This window comes from Anguilla rostrata, chromosome 17 (assembly GCF_018555375.3).
Source record: "Anguilla rostrata isolate EN2019 chromosome 17, ASM1855537v3, whole genome shotgun sequence".
Classification (NCBI taxonomy): Eukaryota; Metazoa; Chordata; class Actinopteri; order Anguilliformes; family Anguillidae; genus Anguilla; species Anguilla rostrata.
The window spans coordinates 23309213-23330762 of NC_057949.1; the positions used below are offsets into that span (position 1 = coordinate 23309213).

General features: G+C 47.6%; 2 protein-coding genes across 4 annotated transcripts; one reads left to right on the forward strand and one right to left on the reverse strand.

Annotated features, from left to right (window-relative positions):
* Nucleotides 1–261: 261 nt before the first annotated feature.
* Nucleotides 262–6889, reverse strand: otop2 (otopetrin 2). The gene is made up of 6 exons (XM_064316474.1): nucleotides 6245–6889; nucleotides 5779–5915; nucleotides 5503–5561; nucleotides 3998–4104; nucleotides 2299–3137; nucleotides 262–1739 (listed from the first exon to the last, which is right to left on the reverse strand). Exons 1-6 carry the CDS (start codon nucleotides 6606–6608, stop codon nucleotides 1569–1571), a joined length of 1677 nt encoding a protein of 558 aa, XP_064172544.1. The 5' UTR covers nucleotides 6609–6889; the 3' UTR covers nucleotides 262–1568.
* Nucleotides 6890–9117: 2228 nt separating this feature from the next.
* On the forward strand, nucleotides 9118–21239 carry ush1ga (Usher syndrome 1Ga (autosomal recessive)). Of its 3 annotated transcripts, none has more exons than XM_064315421.1 (4): nucleotides 9121–9506; nucleotides 16719–17172; nucleotides 18001–18827; nucleotides 19728–21239. In XM_064315421.1, the coding sequence occupies exons 1-4, from the start codon at nucleotides 9343–9345 to the stop codon at nucleotides 19729–19731; spliced, it is 1449 nt and encodes a 482-aa protein (XP_064171491.1). In that variant the 5' UTR covers nucleotides 9121–9342; the 3' UTR covers nucleotides 19732–21239. The 3 variants fall into 3 exon arrangements, with proteins under 3 accessions (XP_064171492.1, XP_064171491.1, XP_064171493.1); XM_064315423.1 differs by lacking the exon at nucleotides 9121–9506 and adding an exon at nucleotides 16319–16643; XM_064315422.1 differs by lacking the exon at nucleotides 19728–21239 and having other exon boundaries at nucleotides 9118–9506; nucleotides 18001–18831.
* The last annotated feature ends 311 nt before the right edge of the window (nucleotides 21240–21550 follow it).

Genomic DNA, 21550 nt, shown 5'->3' on the forward strand with positions numbered 1-21550 from the left:
GTATACAGTAGATATGGAAGGGGTCCAAGTCAAGTTATTGAATATAATAAATTATAGATTCTTTAGAGTGACTGAGTTTTTTTAAAAAGATATTGGTAAACCTATAGACAAGCTTCATGCCTATGTTTTATATAAACTATGCTCTTAGAATCTGGATCATTCAGAAGCCTGATTTTTACAAAAAAAAATGCATTATATAAACCAGGGTTGGCTGTGGATAAAATAATGCAATGTCATGGAAAAGAAAGAGGAAGTAGAATATCTGGTTAAATATTTTCTTATTTATAGATCAAATCACTCATTCAAACATTTACAAGGAGTCATCTCTCAAAATAGCCATCGTGACAGGTGATACAGATATATGAAATACAACATTTGTGATCATGATCCTTTTATGGACCAGAGGCAAGTAGTAATTTTAACTTGTACAGCCCTGGCTCATCTGTCATTATCTTAATGTGGACCAGGCCTCAAACCATAGAGTTCAGACCTTATTTATTCACTGCACAAATAAAGGTGGAGATTGAGGCCTGCACTAGGTACCAGGTTCCCCCGAACAAACAGGAACAGTCATTGAATAGCTACACTTTGCTCACTGTGCCTGTCACAAGCTTGTGATAGGAAGCTGCTGAACTGGCACTGATGACTCGGTCACTGCTGAGGACACAGCTGCAGCTGCCATTATTCCTGAACGAGCTTTACGCGTTGAAAACACAGGGTTTATCCACCCTTATATGTACACTGTATATATGCACACACACGCACGCCCATAACTTGGACTGCAAATCCCCTCTCCTCTCTCCCCCCCCCCAATTTGGAATGCTCTCTCATGTAGAAAAACTGTGCCTTAACTGAATGAGCCACCTGCAAGTAGTATATTTTATATTGTATGCCATTATTTCGACTTTAATATATAGCTTTCTGTGCAAATATTGCTATTGACAGAAAATCTTCATACATTGTGGACACATAGTCAGTGATATGAATGAGTATGTGCAAGTTTCAGTAAGTGGTGTATTTGGTGTATATATAAGTGGTGTATAATTGGTGTATTTTCAAAAGTGCATTCAAAAATGTATGTGCAAGTTTCAGTTAATGGTGTATTTTCAAAAGTGCATACAAAAATGTATTCATCAGGGTTAATTATATAATACAATTAACACATATAAAATATATACATATGTAAAATGGAGTTTCAAGATACAAAATATACAGAACATAATTTAGCCGCAGCCCTGGCATCTTTCTCAGTAGCTGTGCGGTTTACAATCAAGCTGACATTTAATTTTTTTTAACATTATTTGTAAATGAGAACTTTCAGGTAACTCATATTTATAACAGACCTCAGTTAAAACATGAAATATTCATCCATTAAATTTCAAACCCTTTTTCAGTATTTGCAAAACCAGTGTCGAAACAAGTTGTATAAAAAAACGTTTGGTATGTAAAATGTAATTTTACAAATTATTATTATTTTTCAGACTTATTTACATGTGTGTATGGAAGGTCAGTTGTTTGTGTCCGGCTGTCTTATGGCTCCGGGGGGGAGGGGGCGGGGGGGGGGGGGGTTATGAGATCAGAAAGACCTCAAACAGACTGGCCACTGAATGCATGCGGTAGAAAATGGCGAAGGGTAAGGCGATGTTCACGATGGGCACCCACATGGTGGACTTGTAGAATTCCAGACCAATCGGGTTGTCGAACTGGGGGCGTGCACCAAACGCGGGCATTATCCAGAGCTGCCAATGAACAGGAAGAAAGGGTTAAAACATGCTCTGCAAGTACAGACAGACAGACAGAGAGAGAGAGAGAGAGAGAGAGAGATGAGTACCAACAGAGATGACTGTGTGATCATGTGATTAAAAGCCACAAACAGAAAACCAAAAGAGGGTGGACTGGCGAACAGCAGTGCAGGAAGTTCTGAAACTGCTTTTGCACCTCCAAGAGGTTTTCAGGTCCTAATCACTCAGTGGGACACTGCCACTTTGATGCTTACTCTGAAATTCTCCTGTTAAACACCAAGCAGAATATTGTGTAAATGTAAGATGTGCAAGTATCGTGTCTGCTTAACCAGAACACAATGTCACGTAATGTGAACACAGGATCCATATCCTACAATACAAAATGGCATGGGCAGTAATAGGCACATCCTGCTCTGAGAAAATGATCCAGAACCAGATTTTTGCCCAAACTCTAAGAAGAAAAAATAACCACAGTCAGAAGATGTGCCAGGGACATGCAGTTAGAGATGCAATAAGAGGATAAGGAGGATGAGGAAGAGTAAGAGGCAGCACTCACAATGATGTTGCCGAGCAACAGGAAGGCACATATCTCCTTGAGAGCCCATCTCTTCCAGCTCCGGCTCAGGCCAGGCTGAGTCGTGGGCTCGGGCATGGCGACCGAGTGGGATTTCGTCTCGATGACGGCGATGCCAGCTGGGGGGAGGGTCCCTTCGAGGGCGTGGGCCTGGGCGTTGGCGAACACGGCGGGAGCGGGAGCCTCGTCGAACGGCTGCCGGTGGAGCCCCTCGATGATGAAGAGGTTCTGCAGGCACAGCTGCGCCAGGGTCAGCAGCGAGCAGGCCAGGTTGAGCGCGTCCGTCTCCCCGGCGATCCCGGTGGCCACCACGGCGACCGCGGTGAAGTAGCAGATGACCATCTGGCCCAGGGAGGCGCCCAGCAGCAGCGCCACGTCCAGGAGCCGCGTGGGGTTCTTCCCCGAAACGTGGCCCCTCTTGTCCAGCCAGTAGACCGCCAGGCCGCCCAGACTGCTGGCGGACATGAGGCAGGCGGCCGCGGTGTTCATGGTGTAGTGCATGTCCAGCGCCGCCCACTTGGTGACCGGGTGGCTGGACTTCACGTCCACCTCGTACACCACAAAGGTGGCCAGGCCCGCCACCAGCATCACCAGCCCGGCCGTGGGGCCCAACAGCACGCCCTGGAAGCGGAACCTGGGGTGCGGGTGGTGGTGGTGGTGGCCGTGCTCGTCCACCAGCCGGCCCACGTTCTTCCACATGATGTAGGCCATGGCGGAGGCGAAGAGGCTGTACTCGATGTTGAAGGGGTACAGGTACTGGTAGGCCTCCTCGAAAATCTCACAGGCCGAGTGGCTACAGTGGCAGTCGTTGTCCTCCAGAGCTGCGGAAGCAAGAGGGGAGCGTAAGGTGGGCCAATGGTAGCACTTCATCTTTAACCTCCCCCTCATTGTACATGGCATTAAGATCACTGAACAGCTCTGTACGACTGCAGTTAATCATCGAGTTAAGTCAATCAATCGGCCAATAAAATTGTACTTTTACAGCACTCTCGCACCAAGTTCAATGTCACAGTGTTTTTTATTGACATGACATACTGTTACTGTCAGTTAGGACAGGTCTGACTTTAATGGAAAAGCAACCAAGCTTTGGCAAAACAGAGCAAAAAATCACCTGGAGAATTTTCAATAGAAGCAGTAACGCCTGATCTATTTGTGCTCCTTGTGCTCCAAAAGCGAAGAGACGTAAGGTGCTGTGTGACTGATTTGCTCTTGGGAAAATAAAATACCACAAAGGCTGCTCCAGTGTTGGTATTTGTTAGTATTTGTAAGAAAAGTCAGAGACTGGGAGAAATCTTATCGAGAGGAATGAAAGTCATGTGTACATTACCACAGCTGGGTTTGCACATTGATACAGGGAGGAGGGGAGGGGGATTCACCTCGGTGACTGGGGTGAACTCCCCCCCCCCCCTCCCCACGCCCTCCCACACCCTATTTCATGCTCATTAATGAATGTGAAACAGAAGCAGCTACCACAAAAACTCAATCCCATGATCCTCTAATCCTACTGTGTGTTTGCAGCATGCACAGAAATTGAATTTCTCGAATAGTTGCACATTTCTCAACCTCTGCTTTCAACCAGGCAGTAGAAAGAAGAGCGTTTCATGTACAGTAAATACAAATGGCTCCGGATCGATGGAGGAGATGGAAAGTATGATCACTGGATGCAGTATTGGTGCGATACCTCTTGCAGTGTTGTTGTCCGGTATGTCGGTCTGATGCAGGGATTCCTCTGTGACCGAGGCCATCCAGATCATCAGATTTGTAGACAGCAACAGCATGAGGCCACAGCTGCAGTATACCACAACAGATGTGACATTCTGTATTCACAGCAATGGGCATGGTGGGCAAAGATCGATCGCAAAGAGATCCATGCTTTTTGATGATGATACAGCAGACTATTAGAATTTTAATCCTAGACCAGTAATCCTAGACCAACCCTGTTCCTGAAGATCTAGCATCCTGTAGGTTTCCATCTCACCCCTATTAAAGCGCACCTCATTCCACAGCTAGAGATGCTGTTGAGCTGCAGATTAATAGAGTCAGGTGTGCCAAATTAGGGATTAAACGAAAACATATTGGCCTTTTGATCTCAAGGAACAGGGCTGGTTACCACTGCCCTAGAGCTACAGGGTTTAACATTATGCTTATTTTCAGGCCACCAAGCAAGTACATTTTTTTTGAAATTATTATCTATCACCTTGTTGCTACCAAACATCCCATTGCTTGACAAATGCTCTAGGAGTGATGTATAGTCGTGGCATGTTAATTTTTGTGAAATTTATGAAGCTTATTTAATAAAATGGCTGGGGCTGCCTGTAGGACTGGGTGATCGAGGCTGAGGATGGAGGAAGGGTCAGGGTTAACACTGGAGTTTTAAACGGCTTTGGGACCCGAGCAGACAAACTGGCAGGTGTGCCACTCATGATCTAGGGCAGGATTACAGGTAAGTCCACGTTAATCCACCCATTAGGCTTGACTTTCCTTTAGTAAACAGCGAAAGTATCTGGATAGTTTGAGGAAGTATGATTAAGCACATATGCCGCTTTTATTTTGCACACTCAAATGTGACCCGGAGCTGACAGCGACTGGCTGTGCTAACCTCGCCTTCCCTGTTATCCATGTAAAGCAGATAAATGTTTTCTTATTAAAACACCATTAGCAGCATTTGCGCTTGGCGGCTAACTGTTTTCCGGAGTGATTGATAAAGCCATTAAGACATTACACCCTCTCCTTACGTCTGCAGTGCTTCCCTGTTGCCGTGGTCACGTGAAATGATAACGCGAAACAGGACATTTGAGCTTCGCATCGGTGGCTCTTTAACAGGTCTGATACCACTTCATTTCAATGTAACGAGGACTTCGCCCTTTATTTCGGTTAAATGAATGACACTCTAGGGGAAATTCGGGTTATTGTAATTCAAAACTACAATACTACTCATATCTCACATTTTGAACGTTATTACCCCACCATAAATAACACAGCCTAAATCAGTGGAGGGTTTAAGCATCATTCCTTCAGAAAACAGTATTCCTACAATGTCTCCAAGTGTCTGAGTACAATTACAATTCAAATACAATTAAAATGTATACGAATAAACTAGTGCTATCCATACACATGCAAATTACTTCTCATCTCTCATATAATCGGGCACTACAGAAAATATATTTCACATTGTTTAAGACTCACCATGTTATGTTCTTTTGGACCTGAACACAGTCTTTGGCATGGAACCACAGAAAATAGGTCTGAAATTGAATGATTAGGACAACATCATATTTTGCAACAATTAAAGGTTGTCACTCAGATACCAACAGTCAACAAAGTCACTTCTATGAGAAATTACTTCTTCGAGGGAAGGAAACTTTGTGCAAAACATGCAAAACTGGAAAAAACCTGGGAAATAGCATGTGTACATTTTGATAACTGACAGTTGCAAGGTTTTTTTTTTTTTGCGTAGGGTACCTGCACGAGTATGAAGACAGCTTGCACGGCAGGATAAACGATCTTCACGGCTGAGTCGCAGTGCGTGTAACCCGTGTAGTTGGCGATTTTGAAGACATCCATGATCAGGCTGAATATCCCAAACAAAACCAGCCCCCCTGGTATGCAGAATCATATGATTATTTGCATGTAGAAATACAATTACTAGACTAAACTCAATGGCGTACAGATGAAGAAATGCCATTACTGTACGAATGTGTATAAATGGCCAGAGATCTACTCATGGAGGGAGAGATTCATATGGCAGGATGTTCTCCTGCTTCATGGCTCAATAGCGACTCTACAGTCTGCACATGCTATTAGCATAAGAGCATAACAGGTGGAATCCTGTGCCACTTTTGCACCAATGGCTGCACATTTCAGCAGATGAACTACAGAGGAGTCAAGATACTGTACATACACGCGAGAGTGTGACCTCTGACCTCACCTCTGAGCCAGATGGGTCCGGCGTGGCCGTCCTTGTAGAGCACAGCACCGTCCCTGTGAGCTGTGTAGGCCGTGTAGAACAACATCCAGGCTATGGTGAGGAGGAGGAGGATGGTGAGGAAGATCTGCACCTCGGCGGGGGAGACGTTCACATCGCTGAAGGCACTCCCGCTCACCAGGGCGCACCCCAGGATCAGGACATTGGCGCTCACCACCCCCGACAGCAGCCATGCCCGCCGCCTGCCCTTCACCCGTCCGTTGCCCGCGCCAATGGCGATGGAAGGCCGTTGGCTGACCCTCGCCTCCCCGTCGTTCGCGGCTGCCATCTTGCTGGGCTCTGAGGGAAGGCCAAAGGTCAGGGTCATTTCCGGTTCCTTCCAAGGCTCAAGCCAAGACCTCTAGGGACTCTCCTCTGCTTTTCCCCCTGCAGGACTTGAGCTGGTGTGCTAAACCCGGAGCCCGAGGCTCTGGAAACACCTGGAGGGGCTGCCGTCTAGCTCTCGCCACTGAGGTTCGGACGTGAATCATACATGCGATAATTTTCCATCTCACATGCCCAAGAAAGAATTGCCCATTCACATTGCCTCAGCAGACTGCCCCCCCATGCTCCTCCCACCTCCTGATTTCACAGAGCCTCACCGTGGCACAGCGACAGCCAGCCTGAGCAAAACCTGAAAACAGATTAGCCTCCTTTAACTTCACGGTGTACTCTTGATAAGTCCTGGAAGAAGTACTGACACGTTTTGTCCACAGAAAATAAAAACCTCCTTTGAATTCTCCTCCCATAAGGTCATGCTTGGTCAGGATCACAGCCTCCTAGCTGCGTCATACAAACGTGATAACACTATTTGGCGAGAATGGCCACCTCAGGAACTCTTTTTCTTTTCCCAACTCGTGCAGAACTAATGAAACATTTGTTGGTCTCTGTTTCGGGAAGTCAAATATATTATTATCTTTTCAACCGCTAGCCTTTGTGACCCATTGGGCCACAGCAATTCCCAGCCATTTTTAATTTCCTCTCTCGCCCCCTCACATACACACACACACACACACACACACACGCACACATACACGCACAAATAACCTAGCTACCTCTAAATTTAATAAAGTCCTATCTGAAACTTACTCGTGACTTCAAGTATCCAGAAATCCTGATGTTTGACAATCTGAGCAGGCAGAAAAGAGGCTGATATAATCCCTCAAGTCCCTCTTTGGAGGAAACGATGGGACAGAATTGTGGAGGGCTGGCTGTTGCACTAATTCTGAGGGTCATGGGGTCAAATACCTCATGGTCTTCATTTTGAGAAAGACACTATATAAATTGGATCGATATCGCTCATTTATGGGAGGCAGAGCACTCTCCAGCTCTTCCCCTTTACCTGTGGCTGCTGGCTTAGACTTGCCCACTAATTTGCATTTGTCAAGAGTTCCAGTGCATTCTTCTTCTCCTCCCAGGCCCAGTTCCTTTGTCACTACAGGTTCCAAGAAGGTTTTTGGGGGTCAGGCTACAATTAACGTTCCTGTAGTTCCCCAAATTGTATATACCTGAAGCTACACTACATCAGATAATTTAACAGAACATTCAATCTCCTCTTTCATTCAGCTCCTTCATTCTCCTCTATTCTGAAAAGTGTTGCAGAATGAATCAAGCCTATGTTACTAAACAAGTAGAATATTTGCCATTATTTCCATGTAATCTTCCAGCTAAGTAATACATGTTTATCAATAAATAAATGCCAAAAATTTGAGTACCCCTCCTTGGAGGTCCGAATAGCTTACCTGAGGGCATGTGCAATGGACGCTCGCTTATTCAGAGCTGGGGGAGTTTGGGATGGCTTTTATATCCATCTTTCGCCTTTATAATTTATTGCCTCAAAGATGGAAGTCAGGGATTTAATATCATGAATCAATCAAAGGCAGTAACACAACTCCATAAAGCTCTCAACAGAATGTACATGTGACCACTAAATGTTTAACTATTTTTGATAACATACAAACAGCAGCAACATATCATCACATGAGCATGCACTTATTTGATTATTAACCTCACTCTCCTTTATTTAGTAAAAGTGCATTTAGAATATTTTAGAACAACAACAATTTTCAGCAATTGTTTATTTATTTATTTATTTATTTATTATCAAGAACATTGATTCTCAAGTCTGTTGGAACATACAAACTGAAAAGGAAAGGGGTCATTATTAAGCATAATTCACAAATTTACAACTCAGGCTACATTAAAACAGGAAGCAATTAACTAGCAAGCGTAAAAGTAGAGAAGTTGAGAATAACTACAGTAAGAAACAGTGTGTAAAATGTGTGTAAATCAGTTCAGTATTTGAAATTATTCAAATGAAGTAAAACTATTAATCAGGGGCCGTTGAAGGGAAGATGCTGTTATTAATGAAGTAACGCATTTTGTCAGTAGGCAATATTTTGTTTGTGTCACAATAATTAGATAACTAAAATTCAGTTTGATGAAAGTACAGCTGGTGGTTATTGGGACATAGCCTAATGAAATTATTACTGTTGTGAAATGACTGTGTAGTCTGCTGTGACATAAAGTGTTTGTTTTAAAGTTTTCTGGAATCGGTGTGCTCAGATGCTTTTATTTAAAATGTAATTTGCAACGCGTTTAATAAACCCGAATGTTGAAATTGGTAACTTGTTTTTCGCACATAGGGAGAAGATCAAAATATGAATGCACTCATGCCGAACTCAGATATAAGATTTATATAAGAAGATCTGCTTTGGTGGTCATCCATAAACTTACAATTTTTATATTTCCCCGCGTCTAATAACAGCCTTTATGTGGTACCCAATAAACAGCCTTTTAATTATCCGGTAAAAGACAGCAGTCATTTTGTTAGAATGTTAGGACCCGGGGGATCGTGAGGAGACGTTCCTTTCCGTAAACCACTCCCCGAGTGACAAGCATCAGGTGGCCGTGGCAACCACTCCGGCGCAGCGTCCCTCTAGAAGCTGCCTGTACGCAACCATTGCTCGGCCGAAGCTTTCTTGGCTTCGCTGCTCCTAGTCGGGGGGCCAGCTCTCCGGCACTTGGGGCCTGATGATCGGATGTAAGGTTCCGCCGGCACCATGAATGACAGGTACCATAGGGCGGCCCGGGATGGCTACCTGGACTTGCTTAAAGAGGCCACACGGAAGGATTTGAATGCTCCGGACGAAGATGGAATGACACCTACGTTATGGGCTGCCTACCACGGCAACCTAGAGGCGCTGCGACTCGTCGTAGGCAGAGGGTAAGTCGAGACGGCAGCTTAGTTTTACCAGATAATTTGTTCAACCGAATTAAATTGTAATTCTGCAAATGGGCATCCCTATGGATTCACAGGTTTTGCCAAATCCGGCAAAGCGCTCCACCAGATACTCATATCTTGAAATTTAAGCTACAGTAACTATCCGAACTGCCCGGAGACTAGCCAAATGCACGGAATGTCTTCGGCAATACTTAGAAAATGAATTAGCCGCATTGTTTGGAATTATTTAGCGAACACACCGGGTTAATGCGACCACGGCCTACAGAAACAAATGAGTGTCCTGTAGTGCAACTGACAAACAGGATTTATATCCATCAAATAGACATGAATTATTTGCCTGTGTAAGTGCATTACCATTTAGGCTATAATAAAGTTACTGAACGTGAAAATAAACAAAGTGTCTTGTTGACGATATATAGCCTATTATGCACACTTCACAAACATAATAGGCCTGTAGGCTGTATTATATAGCCTTTACTTTATGGGAGTTGGTTTTACTACAGGTATGTGGTTTGTCCCTTGGGTTTTACCCGCTGCACAATGAGAGTAGCCTACAGTAGCTAGAGGTGTTGCAGCATAACACGATGTAACAAAGTAATGTTACACCCTTGTTTACATAATTAGGTCATCTCCTTGCAAGGTGACATAAAGAAGCCGACAGGTCATGCGTCTCGTAGCTGGTATGAAATGAGAGAACTTGGTGCGATTACTATCTTGGGGAGAACATGCCTAAGGTCAGCGGTGTGTTTGCTGTTTCGAGGCTCACCATGCTCCGTTGCCGACAAATTGCTGTTGTCACCCGGGCTAGTGCGCCTCGCGTCGTAACTCATGCCTTTCAGCGCTCGGGATTGCGGCCGGGCGAAGATGTAAACGTGCTACGCATCCTCATGCCGTTTGCATTTTAATGGTTGACAACAAATGAATGCAAAAAGGTCACTTGCTAGTTGATTTACCGTTTCCCCTCATCACTGCGTTTTTGTCCTTGCACAAACCCTTGTAGCCTATGGTAACAGGGCCAGCTGAACCCCCAGCAGAAGTTAGCGTGCTCGCGCGTTCTTTGCTGATGATAATACAATCAAATTCACTTTGAAAATACATATGAAAAACGTAGGAATACACATTTCTGCAATTGTGAACATGTGCAAATGTGCACTATGGACTGTGGGCTCATCCTGTCTCCTTCTCTCATTCCTGTATTTAGCAATGCTGGTACATTTTTCATGTTTGATGTTTGCACTCTGATATCATGAGGGTGACTCACTTCCAATAACTCCTTCTATAAAGTGTCTTTTCCACTCCATAAATCTTTATTTTATTTCTCTTCCTATCTCCATCTTAGCTTTACCTTGCAGCTTCTGTATGTAAGGGCTGTCCATCAACACAGCTTGTTTAATGCTATTTCTGGTATTTAGTGTATAATCTTTCCTGTATTGTGATTGCATCACTCGAGTTCCGTTGTCATGGACCCATGCCAAGTACAATTGCGAATACATGCACTCCACCGATGAAGAGATTTCGGGTCGGGTGGTTGGGGTCTTGTAATTAGCTGCAATTTGTTCATAAAAATGAACTTAATATTGCTATACTAGATTTTCCACTGCATACATTATGGTTTGACATTCATAAATTTGGACATCATAAATTAAGAGAAAAAAATCAATGTTCTAAATGCACATGATTATAAACATGAGTGTTTGAAACACTAATGGTACAGCCTGAATCTCACACTTGGTGCACGAGGCTTGAAGTGTATGCTTCTATGGGTCAGACCAAAAACCATCAGAGTAATTACTGTTATGATTAATGTCACTGTAAAACGGGAAGCAGTATGGTATAAAAATAAAATGAGTGAAATGATAAGTCTTCTTTATTGTCCCATGTCATTTCGTTGCTGCTTCCATGCCTTATCTTCTGGTGATTAAGAAGGTTAAGACAGTTTGCACGAAACAGACACAACGGCAGTTTCAGCGTGGGAACAGTACGGTGTCAAGCAGCTTCCCCAGCCCCGCCACCAGAATAGAATCGCTTGGGCCTGCCCCAAAATGTTCCCATCCTCCAGGGCGATGCGGGACAGTTTATCAGATAGCTTCTTCAGGATGTTCTTCACGCTCACCTGGTGGAGAGAGAAGGGTTTTCTGTAAAGGTGGGGAGAGGTGGGGAGAGAGGGATTTATTTAGCCTGGGGGTGGGGGGGGGGCCCAATCCATTTCAGGATTTTGTGCCAACCTATATTCACAATTTCTTAATTAGCTCAATCATATCTTGATCTGACATGTGTATAAGCAGCAGCTACAGCCTCAGCTGGCAAGTGTGTCCTAAAGAGTTTGCTGTGGGAAGGTACAGGAGTGAGCAGGCACAGCTCATAGAGCTGTCAGAAAGCTAAACCTTGCAGACTGGCCCTCCAGGACCGCAACCACTCACCGCTGAATTAGTCAGTCTGACAGGTAGATGGTTAGATGACCAGAATTTAGCAAAGACCTTAGTGAACCCAGTACTCACTGCAATAACTTCCAAGGGATCTTTAATGACCACAGTTAGTCAGGACTGTGGTTTGACGCTTCATCTGAAAGGCTGCTTCTCCTACAGCAGTGACCCTCCTGATCAATTCATCTACAGGCAAGAGTGCCCCCTACTGGTCCAATCACAGCTTCCCTCAGCAGCTTGGTTTTACAAACAGGTCTCCTATACCAGTCAAGGCTGTGCTGAAGGCCTGAAAATATTTTATTGTGGCATTGTCAGCTTTACTCATTTGCCTCTTCTGCATGACTTACATTTCAGTGTCAAAGGAGACAAATATACTATTTTCACACACTCTTGTCTTGGCCCTCTGTTCAATTGTGTATATCAGTTAATGGCTGAACAAAGTAGTGAAAATTCAGAGGATGGTCTCGGCTCTACTTTCTACCAGACTGGCCTTGTTACTTGTTGTTGTGACACCATTGCTATGCTATTGGTCCTTTTCTTTGGCTGTGCCAGGTGTTTATGACATCACTGTGAAGCTATTGGCCGACGCTTTCTCCCGGTGTGTCACACTGGAGTGTATTGGGTGGCGCTTGCATGTGAGTCGTGCTGATAAGCGCTTTGTAAGGAACTGGTTCCATGGCTTCATTAGGGCTGGCGTTGCTATTGTGTGTGCAGTCAATAAAAGAGTAAGGCGCACAAAAGGCCTCTTCTGTGCCCGCCTGGGTAATCTGGGTTTCTTGTGCAGGCAGCGGAAAGGGGACATTTTTAAATAGGTTAATTGGCGAGAGTGTGTGGGCTACGTAGCGCCGCGCTAACAGTTAGAGTGGATTATGAGCGTGGGCATGCTGAGAGGCGCAGCGGCTGCGCGCCGTGAGCTCTAAATGCGCACGGCGGGCCTGCGAATAGCCAGGACCATTTGCAAACAAACACGTAACAGAGCGGCCCCCACTCATTAGGAAGGACGTACAAACACCCAGCCTGGCTCTGTACCGTCCGCTCACCAGACAGAAGCCTTTTCAGCTCTTAGAACTTCAGTGGAACTAGGATTTTGATTGTTTCAGACTGCATTTTGGTGCAAAAAGCCATTGGTGTTACCCTGTTGTGTTCTTTGTGTTGACAGACGTTTCTGTGTTCTCCGGTTGAGTTCAGGGTGTGTGGAGGTTGGTGGAATGGGGGGAGGGGGGTTTATCGGTCAAAACCCTAATAGTTCCATCGCATTAGGCAATTTACGAGCAGACCGCCCCTCGTTCTTATCTGACGCTTGCTGAAAGTGAGAGCCGTTCTTTTTGTTCGGCTGCGTATCGGCGAAACGCGGCGGTTTGAAGCGTTTCACAGACGCGTAACCTAAGCTACGTGAGAGCCGGCGTCCGTGGGACTGAGGGCGAGGCCGGTGATATCTCAGGCCCTGAATGACAGCTTTATAAGCGGCACAATATACTGAGCTGCAGTTAAGCCCTACGCCTGAGTGGAGGCCAATAAACACGGCCACAGGGGATTACTAAAGGTCAGCGTGATGGATGAAGAACCTCTTCCTCATCCTCCTCCTCGTTCTTCATGTGTGTTCGGTTTGAAGCCTCAGTCTCTGACCAGCAGTGGCATGTCTGTTTCCCTCCAGGAATTTCCAGACCAGCGAGAGCATGGCGGAAGATGAGAAGTCAGCCTTGGCTTATCTACGCGGCAAACAGTGCACCCTTCTTTTTATCTGTCAGCATTTTATCCGCACTGATATTTTTTTCCCTGTGCCCAATAAAACAGATTTCAGCCTAGTTTGGAAAAGTCCTCCTCTTTAGGGGTGCAAAGTGGTGCAGCTGAGGTGAAGACAGGAACAGGAAGTCAACATTTAAATGATTTCCTGTAATTTTGTTACAGTTTCCTTGTTTCATTTGCACACCTCCATCTCAGGATTAATGGGGAGGGGAAGAGGCATGAATCACTTTGAGATTGCAGCCCAAGCATATCTGTGAGGCTACTTCATGGGAGTTGTAGTTCTCATCTTGTTTGTCATATTCTGCAGAACTCATGTTTTGGGTGGAGGAACTGGGCAGAGCTTTGAGAGGAGCAGGGGGGGTTTAGAGACCAGGGCCTGAGGTGAGGGTGGGGGGGGGGGGCCGAGAGGAGCACGTGCAGGTAGTAACAGCGCCTGCCGTTTTCTGACTCAGAGGTTGAAACTCGCAGGTCATCCTATTAATAATGCACAGCTGTACTGCACCAACGGCTTAACCAGTGCCCGTCAAATATTAATCACTACGCCTCGGCTTGTTTGATGACTGATGCCGTGCCAAACAGACCCGGGTCACCTGCAGGACGACCAAGAGAACTGTTATCCGTGACCTCAGGGGGTGTGATGTCACTTCCTGTAAAAGACTTGCATATCATTTGGTGACATAATCCAGCGCCATTTCCAGCAACTATATGGTTAAACCCATGGCCGATTGTTGGCGGCCATCCGTTAACTCCTTAGCCAATCAGAGAGGAGGAGGGTGTGACTTGCACTGTTTGGGCTTCCTGGTATGGTGAGCATTTTCTCAGTTCCACAAGTGCAGATGATGTTTCACCATTCACTGTTCAGAACTCATTTTTACTCCCATAGGTCTTAGCATCACTTGCCTCAATTTATTTTCAGAACTATTCTAAATATCTGTTGAAGCTGTTGTAAATTTGGCGGGCTTTTATATGCACTTATACTAATGTGAACATTTAATTGAATGGATAAACCTGGACCTTTGTATTCACGCTAAATTTGAAAAGAATCCAAGCGCTCTCCCTGACACCCTTACGTAGTTAATTTAATATTTATTTGAATTAAATGTCAAATGGTTGAGAAAGGTATGCATTAATGTATGTATTCAAAACCTGTCCGTGTGGTCTGTTTTAAATAGTGAGAATAAGGTCAGGCATGGGCGGCCGTGTGAAGAGAACGTGTTGGGGATGGAACGCAGTGTGAGTGAAGGTATAAACAGGGTAACGGTGACAGTCCACTCGGAGGCGTCAGCACGCGTCTTTATATCAACTGGATGGGCTGGCTGCCGTATCCCATCAGGCACTGCAAAGGTTTCTGCATCTGTGCTCTAAGCCACGGGGTCTCTCTGCCCTTTAATCTCAAGGTCCCCATTGACTGAGGGCTGCCAGCTCTGTGTATCAGTTAACCCCCCCGCAGGCTGCATTCCAGTGGCTATTTAACATACTCGTATGTATCCTAAGGATCATCATCATACGTGCATTTAAATATGTAAGTTTTAGTGATCATAAGAACATGTCAAATGACTTTTTTGTAAACTAAATTTAGTTTGAACCCTGAAAGTCTAAACTGTGTAACATTTCAAAAACGAGTTGTATTATTTGTGATATAAAAAGAAAATTCTCCTAAAAGGGAAAGTGTGTGAGCTCCTCCTGGACTTCTGTGATGGGCCCCAGGGGAGGCCTCTGTGTTGGGCCCCGGGGGGGGCCTCAGAGCGCAGTTTCGGCGGTAGCCTGAGTGTCTGTGCCACGGCGCCCCCCAGTGGTGAGAAAACGGGGGCGGGGTCGGGCGTGACTCGCTTCCTGGCCCTGCTTGGTCGCCTCGACGCGCTTCCCAGCTTCCCGAGTCGGACGTAACCCGATCGGTCTTCCCTGAAACGCGACGCCGCGGGGCCAGGGTCGCATTTCGGATCGCTTGCCCCTCCGAGGCGGGTAATCCTAGGCACCCCCCGTGGGGGTGTGGAAGGGGACTTGGGCGACCCAGCGGTCAGGCCTGATGACAGGACAGGAATCCCCCCCCCCCCCATTCCCTGGCAAATCTGCATGGGTACATAAGCCCACCCCATCGCACCCCCTCTTCGTGTCGTACCTGACCCTTCAGCTGGCCTGCTTTAAATGAGCTGTTGATTCGATACATTTGCCATCGGGTGTTGTTCTGCTGTTTCACATTTGAGGATGTGAAAAAATGATTTTTTTTTAACATTGCTACAGTTCTGAAACAAGAACACATCCTTCAAACGAGGGCGTCAAACATCAAATGCCTTTTGAAAGCCTTAAAATTAAAAAAGCAAAGAATTTAAGAATTAAGAATATTTTGATCATCAGCTTCTGTTTCTGTTGTGTATTTGAACCCCACCTTAAAGTATGTGCAGCCTAAGGTAGCGGACCTGAAACGATTGTGGATCAACCATAAATAATTCATATAAATCCAGTGAGCACAGCACGGTCGAAAAGTCAGCATTGAAGACGTGATAAAAAAATGATGGACTGTCACTGAAGGTTCGGGGGGGTGGGGGAGTGGGGGGGGGGGGGGGTTTAGGGGAACCTCATTGTGTCTCAACATCTTTTAACTCAAAGGGTGTGTTACACGGTCTGTTCAGTCATACGTACTCTTAGATCATAGCTTATTTTTTTTCCACGAATAAACCAATTTTATCGCTTTAACAATTCTTCTCCTGATTCGAAATGCCCTGTTTTATTTGTAAGCTCTTCCCGCTGTTGCAGTGTCCCACATCAGTTCAGAAAAATGCAGGCAAACACTCAGACTCTTCTGAAGAACATGCTGCAGGATGCTGCCGTTTTTCTTCCTGGGGTGTAGCAGCTGATCTGTGCAGTGAATATCTCCAACTAGAACCAGTTCTAAACCAGCATGAGCCACCCAGCGGCTCAGCTCGCATGCTGACTATAACGGGTTGCTGAGGTGTGTGTGAAGCAGTCGCTCGTCCGGTTGCCAGATCATCCCTTTCATTCTGCTTTTTTAAAACTCCTCCTTCAGGGGGGATCCGGACAAGTGCGACATCTGGGGGAACACGCCGCTCCACCTGGCGGCCGCCAACGGGCACCTGAACTGCCTGTCCTTCCTGGTGTCATTCGGTGCCAACATCTGGTGCCTGGACAACGACTTCCACACCCCGCTGGACATGGCGGCCACCAAGAGCCACATGGACTGCGTGCGCTACCTGGACTCCATCGCCGCCAAGCAGACGGCGCTCAACCCCAAGCTGGTGAGCAAGCTGAAGGACCGGGCCTTCCGCTTGGCCGAGCGCCGCATCAAGGACTGCGTGAAGATGCAGCGCAAGCACCACCGGCGCATGGAGCGCCGCTACCAGCGGGAGGCGTCGGAGGCCTCCGTCTCGGACGCCATGAGCTTCTCCAGCTACGCCAGCAGCACCCTCAGCCGCAAGCTGCCCTTCCAGGGCGCCGCCACCGTCAGCGTGCCATACTCCCAGGCACGGCCACGCCCGCCTTCTCACCTGCGCTCGCGGCCACGCCCGCCTTCTCACCTGCGCTCGCTGCCACGCCCGCTTTCTCACATGCGCTCGCTGCCATGCCCCCTTTCTCACCTGTGCTCGCGGCCACGCCTGCTTTCTCACCTGCGCTCACTGTGACTCCCGCTTTCTCACCTGCGCTCGCTGCCACGCCCGCTTTCTCACCTGCGCTCGCTGTGACTCCCGCTTTCTCACCTGTGCTCACTGCCACACCCACTTTCTCACCTGCGCCCACTGCCACGCCCACTTTCTCACCTGTGCTCACTGCCACGCCCACTTTCTCACCTGTGCTCACTGCCACGCCCACTTTCTCACCTGTGCTCACTGCCACACCCACTTTCTTACCTGTGCTGACTGTCACTCCCTGATCCAGCCAGTCTCAGGCTTATAATTTCAGCAGATTTCAGTAGATCTTTGACTTTTACTTTTATACTTTTAATTTACATTAAGTACATTTTTTGAGCTGGTTTGCCAATGCTGTAATTCCGAGTAACTTATAAGGACAGCTTACATTTTTAGGACTGAACCACTGAAATAATTAGAGCAGAATAATATGCTAATTCCCTTGTAATGCATTATATCACTAACAGTGATGTTTGGATCTTTAATGCGCTTTGCAGCAGTGTTTTTTACGTTGAAACCAAATGCTAACACACATACTGTAGCGTATAATGAGGTATGGCTATGATTAGATGAATTTATGCCTGTGTGAGGGTGGTGTGTGGTGCCGCTCAGTGTGCAGATGTTTCCCGCTGCTGAAGTTCGGAGGGGGTGTGTGTGTTCCTCCAGGCCACGCTGCACGCCACGGCCAGGGGCAAAACCAAGATCCAGCGGAAGCTGGAGAAGAAGAGGCAGGGCGACGGGACGTTCAAGATCTACGAGGACGGGCGCAAGAGCGTGCGCTCGCTCTCGGGCCTGCAGCTGGGCAACGACGTCATGTTCCTGAAGCAGGGCACCTACCTCAGCCCCAAGGAGCGCCGGCGCCGCAACGTGCGCGACATGTTCCCCGGCGACGAGGACGCCGTCTCCCGGGCCATCAGCGACCCCGGGCTGCACCACCACGCCGCCGCCGCCGCCGACGCCGCGTACTCGGAGGTGAGCGCCGACTCGGGGCACGACTCGCTGTTCACCCGCCCGGGCCTGGGCACCATGGTGTTCCGCCGCAACTACGTCAGCGGCGGGCTCTTCGGCCTCGGGGCGCGGGACGAGGGCAGCGTGGGCGGGGCCAGCGACGAGCCGGCCCGGACGCCCGGCGCGGTGCGCCTGCGCAGCCGGCTGCGGCGCTCGCCCAGCGTGGACGACAGCATCGGGAGCGCCACCTCGCTGCAGGACCGCAACGCGGACGAGCTGCCCTGGGACGAGGTGGACCTGGGCCTGGACGACGACCACGAGCCCGAGACCAGCCCGCTGGAGACCTTCCTGGCCGCGCAGGGCATGGGCGAGTTCAGCCCCATCTTCAAGAGGGAGAAGATCGACCTGGAGGCCCTGCTGCTCTGCTCCGACCTGGACCTCAAGGGCATCCACATCCCGCTGGGCCCCCGGAAAAAGATCCTGGACGCCTGCAAGCGCCGGCTGGAGACCCTGGAGGACCCCGAGGCCATCGAGGACACCGAGCTGTGAGTGGGGCGGAGTGCGCTTCTGTCAGATAAACCTTGCCTTCATAAAGGCATGCACACACACACACACACACACACACACACACACACACACACACACACACACACACACACACTCACACACACACACACACACACACACACACTCACACACACACTCACACACACACACACACTCACACACACACACACACACACACACACACGCACACACACACACACACACACTCACACACGCACACTCACACACACACACACACACACACACACACACACACACACACACACACTCACACACACTCACACACACACACACACACACGCACACTCACACACACACACACACACAGACACACACATACATACCACACACACACACACACACACACACACACACACACGAACCGCTCAACCACCACACACGACACACACACCCGAAACCGCCTTCAACACACACACACACACACACACTCACGCACACACACACACTCACACACACACACTCACACACACACACACACACACTCACACACACACACACTCACACACACTCACACAAAGCGCTCACATAATGTAGTGACATTAGTGACAATGTAATGAACTGTGCCCTCTGGTGGACAAATCGAGAAAACCGTCCACCTCTAAAAAGACACACAGCTCCATGATCTCTGCTCTGCTATTGTATTTTAAGCTAAACAAGCACAAGTCAAAGACATACCAGATCATAGAAAATCACACACTGATGGCTCCTGTAGGTCTACTGCATTAAAAAATTCACTGTTAATAGATGTCTGTTTCACAGAATGAGCTTGGCTATAGTTTTAACATCCTTCAACCTTACATAAAAAAGATTGCGTAACTAAGTGGCATTAATGTTTGCCCGTGTGTTCTGATTCACAGATAACACATGGATTTGTCACATCGGTGACAATATTCTGACGCACGGACCGACCTGTCGGACAAACGGTGTCTGTTCGTGAGGGGGTTCTGGTGCCAAGGGCGGGGCTGCTGGGCGGAGTCCGGGGCCCAGTTGGGGGGTGCTGTTCGGAGTGGCGGTCCAGTCGCTTCGAAGCTGGCTCTGGTGCCGCCACCCTTCCTGCCACGAAAGCTCGCAGCTCAACAAAAATGAGATTAGCAGTGACATAAACGAAATGAGGGCCTGTTCGTTCCCATCTCTTAACGAGAGGGTGAACCAGCCTGTAGTAGCACGGCATCTGAGAAACGAACGGCTTTGGACTGTGCGGGGTGGTCTGTGGAGCTTGGTTTGGGGGGGCCCAGGTGCTGTTCACCTTAAACGCCCTCCCACCCCCTGCATTACTGCCCCTCTTGCCCCTGTGGGGCATTTATTCACCCCTCAAGCCTGCGCCCCTTTTTACATTTGTGAAAATAAAAGAACAGTTTTGTTTTGTTTCCTTGTTTATAAGGTTCTCCTGTACAGTTGTGTTGATCTGCCGAGCCATCAGACGGGGTCGACGCCAGAAGACACGTTTGTGGCGGGGACACTCTCACGCTCTCTGGAGATTTTGAAGGTGGTCGCGTCGGCAACAAAGAAATCCCCCTTCGTCTGTGGGGGCTTCCACAGAGATCAGTTAGCCTGCGCTAACGTTTAGCATTACACACGAACATTGATGAGCCTGCTCGCCCGAACCAGGCCAGGCTTCAGTTTGGAACGGGTGCAAGCAGGGGACGTGGGCCAATTTCTCCTGTTCCTCTTATTCCTGTGATCATTCCACACACGCTACTCTTCCACTGCCCCCTTTCTCTCTTCATGCTGGTGGATGGAATTATAAGGGATTGTGAAGCCCGAAAATGGGTGGAGCTACCCCGGCAGTTTGCTGTCAGTCACTGACTGGAGAACCAACCAGAAGACTTGGCTCTCCAAGGCATGTGTTTGGGTCGTATGAGTGAGTGGTTGATGACTGACGATGACAGCCCCCTCCATTTTGAAGGGTTCGCAAATCCTCACTGCCCCCCCCCCCCACGTTCACAAAAGCGACTTGACGAACTGGGACTGACCGTAACTGCAAGTAGAATGTTCTGGATGTGTATGTGGTGACCGTTCTTTCTCCAGTGTACAGTGGTTGTATATGTGACTGTAGCATGGTAACAGCAATGATTTCCCTTTTCTCAGTCCTCTTCCTGGTCCCTTGCCTCCCTTGTCTCTGCATGCCAGCATTGTGTATGTAAATCTATGTGTACATCTGTGCATATGGTAATATTTGATGTGACAGTCTTCCCTGTGTACGTGTCATTGGTGATGTACTGCTTCCAGGATGATTGACAGGAGAGATGTTTTGTAATGCACATTCAAAATGATCTCTGAAACCTGCCAGCCACAATGTATGCCTCAAGACCCATGTCTGAAAGACTGTCTTTAGCAAATTAAAAAGAAAGAAAACATGCTCAAGAATGCACTTGTGTCTGTTTTGTTTCAAGTCTTCCTTTGTGTGAGAATGCAGCAGCATTTCAGCATTTGGACACTGAAAATACTGAAACATCACAGTGGTTTTGGAGTCTGACCAAACAGAATGGTCACTGTGTTCCTGGAACAGGACTGGTCTTTTGACACCTTTGTCCTTGATGGTTTGTGTTCTGACGTCACAGCGTTTTCCTCCTGCGCCTCTGGTTCCCTCTGCTGTCAGAAACTAGCCAGTGCATGCTAATCGTACAGCAGGACAGGTGCTCTGGCAAATCTCACGTTTAGTCCTGTGCTGTCAGTGGTG